Below are 9966 nucleotides of genomic sequence, written 5' to 3' on the forward strand. Positions count from 1 at the left end.
AGACAAATCACATTCAGTAAAGGTTTACAGGTGAAAACTGATTTCAGAATATGTTAACATGGTGTTAAAAATGTAATATAAACTTAAGAAAAATATACCAAGCCAGGTGAATTTTATTAGGAAAAGCTAAATGGTAAAAATCAGCCTATGTGATATTGCTAATTTTTTGTCATTTTGATCTTCCTCTTAAAATTCACCTGGCTTGGTAAATTTTTCTAAAGTTTATATTACACTTTTAGCGCCAAGATAACATATTCTGAAATTTGTTTTCACCTGTAAACCTTTAATGAATATGATTTGTCTATATTTGTTTTTTTTATTGAAATATTACTAATATTTTCAAAGTCTATATCATTTTCCAATTTTTGAAGAAAAAATTCTAAGAACCATCCACTTTCCTAAACTTGTGACATAATATCAAATCTTTTTCAAAGAAAAAATTTGTTTGTATCATCTGTCCTTAATAATATAAGTACAAGATACTCAGAATATTATGCTTCTTAAAAAAGAAAGAATTGTGTGACAATATCAAGGTCAGAGAAGCAAAAGACTTCCTGACTTTTTGTTCGATAGACTAAGTATATTTGATACTGATATTTATTTATTTTTTTTGGGGGGGGGGGGGGGGGGGGAGGGGGGCTCTTTCCTAAAGAATTCGAATAAAATGCTTGAAAAAGAAAAAAAGATAACGAACAGTGATTAATCTAATAGAAAAAAAATTAAACACAAAACACAAACCCTTGGAGTTCCAGGGGTGGGAATAGGTGCCTCCGAAGAGTAAGCATTCCCTGTTGAAATGCACTTGATAGAAATATGCTTAATCTTATTTGGAATGCATCATTCATCTTACATGTACATTATGTTTCAGTCATATAAATCCTATTTGATCAATTATTACATTTTTTGGTAAAGATTTCGTACATAAATCTTTTTGTCATGTTGATAATCTATTTTGCAAGCATTTAATTTTCTCCCAGTCTCCATCATAACATCCATAAGCATAAAGGAAAGCATTATGATATTTAATTTCTGCTGGATTATTTCCCTTGTACAACATTTTTAACAGGACATGGAAGGTGTAGTGGAAGTTCGGCAGTATCAGATAAAATCCTGGTTGGAATCGTCGCCTGTTCCGGGTTCCGTATTTTCTGTACTTGATATCGTGAAGGACATGTTGCCGTGGCAAAACCAGTCTGGTAATCATCCCGTCTTAGTGCATTGCAAGTAAGTTTGATTGACTGATTGATTGATGTATGTTTTTTTACGTCCCATTTTGGAATATTTCACTCATATAGAGACGTCTCAAGTAAGTTTGCAGAGAAAGAGAAAATATGCATTTTTGTTTTTATTGATTTATTGTGCTTTAATATCCATTGAGAATTTTTCAGTCTTATACCAATAAAACGTCATAGCAAACCAGTGAATTTTTGATGAATAAATTCTTTTCTCTTTTACTATATCAGGGGAAATATTTTTGCAAAATTAACGTTTCTTGATTTGAAGTTGGAGACCATATTTCTAGTATCATAAAAGTGCAAACCGTTTCCCGTATTCATTAATGTATTTTAAAAGTATTTAACTTTTGTCATATATTTCATTACCCTATTTATTTTATATAAATGTGTTTCTTTAAGAAATGGTGCAGATCGGAGTGGTCTTTTTTGCCTCTGTGCTTCTGCAATCGACAGAGTTATTTCGGACGGCAGTGTAGCAATGCCATACATGCTGAATCATATAAGAGCGAGGCGAAGGGAGCTAGTTCCATATTATGTAAGAAAAAACATTTCATTATTTACTTAAAGTATCCAATTCAAATTCAATAAATTAATTCTTTAAACAGCCATGTATGAAACGCAAATGATATAAATTCTTATATTTGCAAAACGTTATTGCAAAACATATTCACCGAGAAACCATCATCTATATTGAGATAATGATTTTTAAAAAGATATAAATACCTATGTTAACTGCAATTAATCTTCAAGGGACTTTCTGTATAGCGGAAAAGCAACCTCGAATGTATTATGTAGACGCCATGACACCCCCCCCCCTTTCACAAACTTTGAAATAAATGTCGATAGACCTCTTATCTGCAGAGTTTGGAGATTTACGTTATTTAAAGTAAGAAATCACCCAAAACAAACTGTGGAAGAGAGTTTTAACTCCGTCTATCTTATATCTATAAACAGAAGATGTATGAATTCTTAACATCCAATGATGTGAATACATTTGAGGTTGTTTTTGCGACCTCTGACGGAAGGACCCGAGATGATGCGATTGATATTAACTGTTTATTTCGCTTGTTGGTCTCTGATTGACCATCTACTTGGCATACAATAAATCCTTAGATTTGGTTGATTTTTTTTATGTTTGTTCTTTCACAAATTTGTTTTTTTTTATTTCAGGTACAATACAAATTTTGTCACGACGCTGTTGATAGATTTATAGGTCAATGTGATTAGAAGCTCTCCTTAAAGTCATAAACAAATCTTTAGTATTGATATATTTAATCCTTAAGAAACAGTATTATTTATTTGCTATTGAGTTTTTGTATTTGCAACATTGATTGGTGCTTGACGATTTGAATATTTTGCATTAAAATATCTGTTACTCTTAAATTGCTGAATGTATACATGTATGTCGAGTTGTCTTTTTCAGTTTTCGTGGATGTCATGACCTTTCTCCAATTGGGTCGAATAGTGTTTCCCTTTTATTTTTTCAGTTTTGATTCGGTGCTATCTTGAGTTTATCGTATATGTTATTTGAGGGTAAAAATGATTGTTTTAAATGGTCATATTACAATTGCGCATCGGTTTGCTTATTTATGGAGGAGATTAGTTAATTATTTGAGAAATAAAGATATTTTATAGTACGTATACAGTACCTTTATTTTTTTTATCGTTGATTTCTCGTCCAATAATGAAACAAACTTTAGGTTACTAGTATTAAGTACCTCTTTTTAGCCGAGGGCTCAGGTGAGCTTTTCTAATCAAAATTTGTCCGATGTCTGTCGTCGTTGTCTTCGTTGTTGTCGTAAACTTTCACATTTTCATCTTCTCAAACACGTAGCCCGCATGGTGCATTGGTTAGAACGTCTGCTCTAGAGCCGCGAAGTAAGGAGTCGTTCCTTACATCACGGCTTTCAATCCCACTGTGGTACGTGGAGACTGTTCCTTCGGATGAGACTTATAAATCGAGGTCCCGGATCGTAGTAAGTCCTGGCACAAAAACTCCCTCATTTCTCATTAGAATACAAAAGGCAATTTTTTAAAATCTTCTCAAAAACCACTGTGCTAGAAAAGATGTAACTCATGTAGAAGCATCCTCTGGTAGTGTAGATTCAAATTTGTTCAAAACCTGACCCCCGGGGTAGGGTTGTGACACAGTGGGGTAAGAAAATTTAACTTATGAATAGAAAGGAGAAATCTTTAAAAAATCTATTCAAGAACAGTAAAGCCATAATTCGTCGTAGTTACACTGAAGCATCCTCTGATGGTGTAGATTACAGTTTGTTCAAATCATGAGCCCCAGGGGTAGGGTGGGGCCACGATTGGGGATTCCTAAATACGTGCATAGATACACAAATATAGTTAAATAGATACCATTGTATACATCTGATGAGGGATTTGTCCTGAGAAAAAAAATGATTCTGATTATTTATGCAATGTATATCATTCATTTATCCCAAGGCTTTTAAATGCAGTTGAAATTCCCTTTTTAATTTCATAAAAAGAAAGTATTATTATTTTTATACAAATTTTAATAATAGTTGAACAATTAACATCAATCAGTAAAACCAGGTCATTAACCTGGGATAACAGCACGATCAGTAAACGGGATGGTCAAAATCATGGTGGCTGTGGGTGTGAAGTCCATGGACTGGGTTGTAGTACAGACCTCCGTGGTACCCACCATAACCGTACCCGCGGTAGGGATATCCATAATATCCACCAAAACCACTGTATAGGCCACGACCAAAGAATCCTCCATATAAACCTAAAAAAAAGAAAAAATGGTATGAAATCTGTAATTTGTTAATGTTTATAAATGCTTATGAGGAGTACAATATTATATATATATATATATATATATATATATATATATATATATATATATATATATATATATATATATATATATATATAAGAAATATCTTCCATGAATGCTTTAAGAATAAAGGGATATGTATATGAAAGCGTTTCTTTAAGGATGTTTGCCTTCCCCTTTCCTGACCTTAGATAAAAAAGAGAGGGTATGTAGGTGAAAAAACCACATTAATAAAAAGTTAAGAATTGATTACGTGTGATTGGGAAGATAATTTTTTCTAAAGGAAATGAGGTGTGAATACAAATGTATTTCCTTATTTTTGAAAAATTTTACAAGAACTTTAAGGAAAAAAATTTGACACTCTCCCAGTCATACATGTATCACCTAAAGTGTGTATTGCCGAATATGCCATTTTATACTAGTTGTTCAAAGAAGTGCATAGCTGCAGATCTCTAGCGTGTTTGATATTTGCATTTCTCCTTTACAAATGAGTCGTTGAAAGAAAATCAAATATCACCGATTAAAACCAATGTTCCGTGTCGAAGCTTAAAAACAACAAAACTGTATTTTGAGGCACGTGTTTTGTACATTTAGCATCTTTTTGTAATCATTATCAAATTTTAAAAACTGGTTTCTCTAAAAACACAAAACATTGGCCAAATGACCATTGAGAAAGAATGGAGAGCCGTTGGAAAGTTGATATCTGGATCATCATTGCACCATGTTTTACTTTTTTTCAACCTCTAATTGTCTTGGATATTACTTTTAAAAATTAACAACCAGTATCAAAACCCATTTAAACCCATTTCTCTTTATACGGCTGTGCGTCATTTTCATCGCAAATTTATTACAATTTGAATGCTTTGGACAAAATATAACCAAACAGGAAGTGATTTTGATCTTCGTCCAAGGCCAAGGTTTCGCATCACACCAGGTTAAACGATAGTTAAATTGTCCTGAAACAATCTTAGAAATATGAAAACAAACAATTTCAATGTTATGAAAATGATAAGAAATCGGTGCTCGATGCAGTCTAACATCATCTCAAGCAGTCTAAACCATCCTAAAAGCAGTACGCTTACATGCTAAACCTCCAAGGATATTGACAAAAATGTCTCTATGTGATGATGCACTGTCAAATCCCCGGATCTGAATCCCATTGAACACATTTGGGATTTTTATAAGAAATGTCAACCCCTTCCCCCTCTACAGAGTTTCAACGGTTTGGAATGATCAATGCAGCAGGTGTAGCAGCAGATGGGTCAACCTCCTATTCAGGGGTACATGTTATGCAACAGTAAAGGATGTCTTTATGTAATGAGAGCGAGTGGAGGTCTAACGCCATGGAGATAATTTCGTATGAATTTTCATTTTGAATGTACATCATTTCCTCGACACTTTGCTTAAAATTCTGGCGAGATACTTACATGAAATTTACTCAACATCGAACTGAAATATGCATCATTAACTATGAATTAAAGAAATTATTAATTATATGCTTTTGTTCTTTAAAACTTTAAAATTTTAACACTTAGAAATTTGATTCGGTGTATATTTGTCTGTAATAGTCAGAGACAAATATTTCATGCAACAGTTCTACAACTTTGAAGTGAACTGTTATGGTGATCATATATTGCACAGGTACATGTAGTATGTATACTATATATATAAATACTAACCTCTGCCATATCCACCATATCCATAGTAATATCCTTCAACAGTAACTGAAATAAAAAACAAAATAAATATCTGTCATCTGTTCTGTATATTTCTTATCTTAATTTCATGCAAATAAATCTTAAGTTATGATAATTATTCAATACTTTTTCCGAATAAAACAAATTGAAATATCAAAGCTTAAATAAAATAAAAAAAATACTAAGTATCTGGCGGTGATTGTTTATAAGAGAAATAATAAATAAAATCGTTTGAATTCATTAGAAGAATTCAATATTTTTTCTTCGTAAATTAAAAAAAAATTCATTACGAAGCCATTACAGTCGTATATAATGAAAAAAGTCACATGATGAAAGCAAAAAATCGTATAACATAGGAATATATATAACCGACATTAAAGATGTGAAATTTGTCTTATTACTAATTTATTATTAGTAATAAGTTGTTAATTAATCATTTGAAATTCTTTAGATAATTATTGGAAAAGATTAAATTAATTTAATTACTACGAAAAAATGAATGTTACTCACCAGCTGCCAATGTGCCTTGAAAAAAAAAGTTGGTTCAGAGATCAAATTCTTTTAAACCAAATAATAATAATAAAAAAAAGCAATGACCATTTAGATTAAATATTTATAAAAAGCAAACATTTCACAATTATTTTAAAATGCTACACATGTAAAACTTTTACCAAAAGGATAGGTATAATGAATTTTTATTTCTTTTTTATACAAAGTGTTACATTTTAAATCAGATATATAATATTAATTATTTTTGATGCAATAAAATAACCTTGTTATTTTCAGAGTGACATTAAAATATTTTTTTTCTTATTTTTCAATCGTTTTTATTTATACTTATGTATAACGTATTTAAACAGCGGTATCTAACTAGATTTTTAAAAGCATTCTTCGAAAAAGGAAATATTTTTTTAATGTAATCACGATCGATTGATCGACTGTATACAGGATATATCAATATAATAAAGTACATAAATTCAGAATACTTACAGAGTAACAGAGCGATAGCCAAGTAAGATTTCATTCTGGACCTGTCTAAAAGCTAATCACCGGAGAGGATAAATTTCACTTGCACCTGCTGACGATGTAACTGATGAGCGACGATTAGTGTACTAAGGTTTATATACAAATCCAAATCCGATGGATTCATGCAATATCCTTATATATCAACCTCGCGCTATTAAGCGTAAAACCATCATCTTTAAACGAACTCTGGTTCTGTGTGGATTTTGACTCATTTGTCTTAATTTGTCTTCATGTATCTCAATTTAAATTTCGTTCCTCTCATATTTGAAAATATTGGATAAGAAATGTATTTTTTCCACTAATGATCACTGAACTTTAACGTAAACAATAACTTGCACTAACCATGAACATGAATTGTTAAATATATATTAAGTACATTTTCTTTCATGCAAGTTTATTATTCAGCTGAAAACAATATAGTCAAAAGTATATAAAAAAAAGTTCCCTTCCTTGATATATCTCATTTTATTTTCAGATATATGCGAGGATCTTTTTTTCTCCTCATAATTCGCATTACTGCCTAATACAGATTCTGTTTATTGTTCATTATAGTTTTCATTAGCAAATACTCTAATATTTAGTTTACTATAGAACCAAACTCTACATTTTTCTTTCGAGAGTTACAGTCTCAATGTTTATTATCTATCTTTTCAGTATGTAAAATCTCAAAATTACATCTTTATTAATGTCCTTTAATATCAAATCTCTTTTCATGTTTTCCTCCCTTAATTCAGATTGACCTTTTGAAATTCATCCTATCAATGATGTTGGTGAATTAGTTAATAATAGAAAACTTCATATATGAATTTTAATGATTAAAACTTTTTTTTTCTTTTTTGTTATCTTCTTGAATGTCGCAAAATATGTTACAATATTCTAATGATTTTTTTTTACAATTAAAAAATTACTCTTTCTGAAATGCAAAGTTGAATGCAATATTTACTCATATTTGGAACAAATATTATTTTTTGGATATACTTACCAAGACACATGCACTATATTAAAACAATTAAATTATCAACATCCTGGAATAAACCTTAGGAATTTCCATGTCAAAATATCTACTCTACCGCAGATAATCAGTTGTAGTTAAGTCAAAGGTTGATGGCCGAGATAATACAATTTCAAAGTAGGGAATTCTCAAGTAGCAAAACAGGTTTTTTTCTTAAGGTACAAAAGAATTATTATAAAATAGCACTGACAAGAAGGTAATCAAACTGAGGGGAACACACATAATGGGACAGAATCAAAAGGTTTTTTTTTTTTGACAAAACTTAATTAGAAATAGGTTTGTTTCGTAATCGAGGATTAAAATAAACAGTATATTTTTACAAATGTGTCTGTTTGTTTCATCTATACATCATTCCTGAAATGAGCTGATTGTGTTTGGATGGGATTATTTCTTTTTAAAGTAAGACACGCGTCTAGTGGGAGTTACAAACAGTCTTTGAAATAACCTTATATAGAAATTACGCATGAGATGGTCCTTCTTTTAAAACATTTTTTCAATATTTTTTTCATGATGATAAATCTTCTGAATTGGTTACATATTCAGAGGAAAGAAATAGGACATTGTTTTAACAACTTGACTTGTCGACTACTTCCAAAATACTTTCTTGTTTCTTAGGTCTTCTTATTCTTAAAAGGACGTTTACTTTAAGGAAATGGATACATTCTTGTGTTTCTTTTGATAGGCTTTTCACTAATTAAAATATAAACTTTCTGAAGATGAAGAGGTTTTTAATAGAAAAGTAAGCTAAACAGACAGAATCTAGTCACCAGATGTGGGCTTTGTCGAGAAAAAATCACATCTCTTTATCGTCTCCAATGAATCTGAAAAACTAAAAAAAGTAAACAGAAATATATTAATTTAAAAAAAAAATCATGAGGCCTTCATATTAATTTAATTTTTTTTTTTAATTCTTTATGTCCTTCTCAATTTAAATTCTATCAAAAATTGAAGTTAATGATACTTGTGACATACATTTTAATCGAATTCCATGGACGAAGACATTGACTGGTCTGAACTAAATCCGAATGGAAACCCTCCACCGTAGTATCCGGATCTTTGTCCATAGCCGTACGGACTAAGGTTTGAAGCTCGACCGCGCATGTTCAATGCATGGCCATAAAACTGACTTACGAAAGGGTTGAAATCACCTTTAAACAAATTAACCAAAGATCAGAATTGTAGAGAAAATTTCGATTAGCTGTAAACATATGTAATTTTTTTTAATTTTTTTATATGATAAACTTCATTCTTAAATCAACAACATTAATGAGCACAAATCTAGTTTGGCATGCTACATCAAACTAAATTACTATGACACATTTTTGCGAATGACATTTTGTAACAGTTTACATTTATTTATTTCATATACGGGAAATGACACCTTAAAATTCCAGAAAACATTTTTTGCAGTAAAATGCATACAAATGTATCATATAGATTTGACTAACAAAAAATGTCTTACCTGCTACAAATCCAACTAAAATAAAACAAGAGATGCTTTAATATACGAGAAACACAAACGAATTCAATACATTAATTGAATAAATAAAAGAATTAATGAAGGCATGCCATTCCGTCCTCCTCTCCGATAAAAATCCGTCACGGCATCATTTCAAAGTACATGTATAACTGAAGTTTAAGAAAATTATTTCATGATAACGGTTTATCACTTGAAAAAGAAATCTGAGGAAGTTAAAAGCATCGACTTGATTCTTACACCTTTTAAGGATTATAAACAAAAATTTTTAGTGTTTATTAAAGATCTTTTTGTTATAGAAATTTGAGCGTGAAAACAAATTGAAGAGATACATCTGCTCTAGGATACTTATTAGTATTATTGAAATCAAAAAAATTAAGGACTAATTTTTATTCATGAAACTAGCTTTTTAAAAAACACTATCTTTCATTTTTAACAACCGATTATTTAATCTTAATCTAATAGCCAATTAATTTTATTTATTTGTATTTTCATTTCATCTATTTTTTCATATTATATTTCTATTTTTTAAATTTCGCATTAATCTGTTAAAGCATAATGAGCTGCATTTATGACAATTTGATTATGCTGTTAAAATATGCTGTTTTGGAAAATTTGTATGTAAAAAAAAACCTTAATGATAAATAAGAACAAAATAGAGTACTAAATATAATAGTTTCTGAAGAAAAGAAATCTGTTCGATTGAA

The 9966-nt window shown here is 30.3% G+C and overlaps 2 protein-coding genes across 2 annotated transcripts in view; one reads left to right on the forward strand and one right to left on the reverse strand.

Annotated features, from left to right (window-relative positions):
- LOC134274241 (fibrillin-1-like) overlaps positions 1–2823 on the forward strand; it is a 56474-nt gene extending 53651 nt beyond the window's left edge. Inside the window, exons 22-24 of the mRNA XM_062756504.1 lie at positions 1067–1224; positions 1635–1770; positions 2406–2823. Of these exons, the coding sequence (XP_062612488.1) occupies positions 1067–1224; positions 1635–1770; positions 2406–2462 (351 nt within the window). The 3' untranslated portion in view covers positions 2463–2823. The remainder of the gene's footprint in view (positions 1–1066; positions 1225–1634; positions 1771–2405) is intronic.
- A 916-nt stretch (positions 2824–3739) lies between these two features.
- LOC134274185 (neuropeptide-like protein 30) lies at positions 3740–6849 on the reverse strand. The gene is made up of 4 exons (XM_062756442.1): positions 6735–6849; positions 6255–6269; positions 5727–5771; positions 3740–3996 (listed from the first exon to the last, which is right to left on the reverse strand). Exons 1-4 carry the CDS (start codon positions 6766–6768, stop codon positions 3827–3829), a joined length of 264 nt encoding a protein of 87 aa, XP_062612426.1. The 5' UTR covers positions 6769–6849; the 3' UTR covers positions 3740–3826.
- Between the last annotated feature and the right edge of the window lie 3117 nt (positions 6850–9966).

The sequence above is a fragment of the Saccostrea cucullata genome, unplaced genomic scaffold (genome assembly GCF_032062105.1).
Source record: "Saccostrea cucullata isolate Sc308-1 unplaced genomic scaffold, CSIRO_AGI_Scuc_v1 ctg3014, whole genome shotgun sequence".
In the NCBI taxonomy this organism is placed as follows: Eukaryota; Metazoa; Mollusca; class Bivalvia; order Ostreida; family Ostreidae; genus Saccostrea; species Saccostrea cuccullata.

Excerpts from the sequence above, each read along its gene's own strand:
- LOC134274185 (XM_062756442.1), bottom strand. The coding sequence starts at position 6,768 with ATGAAATCTTACTTGGCTATCGCTCTGTTACTCT. Across the intron at positions 3,997-5,726 it reads ATATGGTGGATATGGCAGAG|GTTTATATGGAGGATTCTTT; the intron begins GTTAGTATTTAT and ends TCTTTTTTTTAG.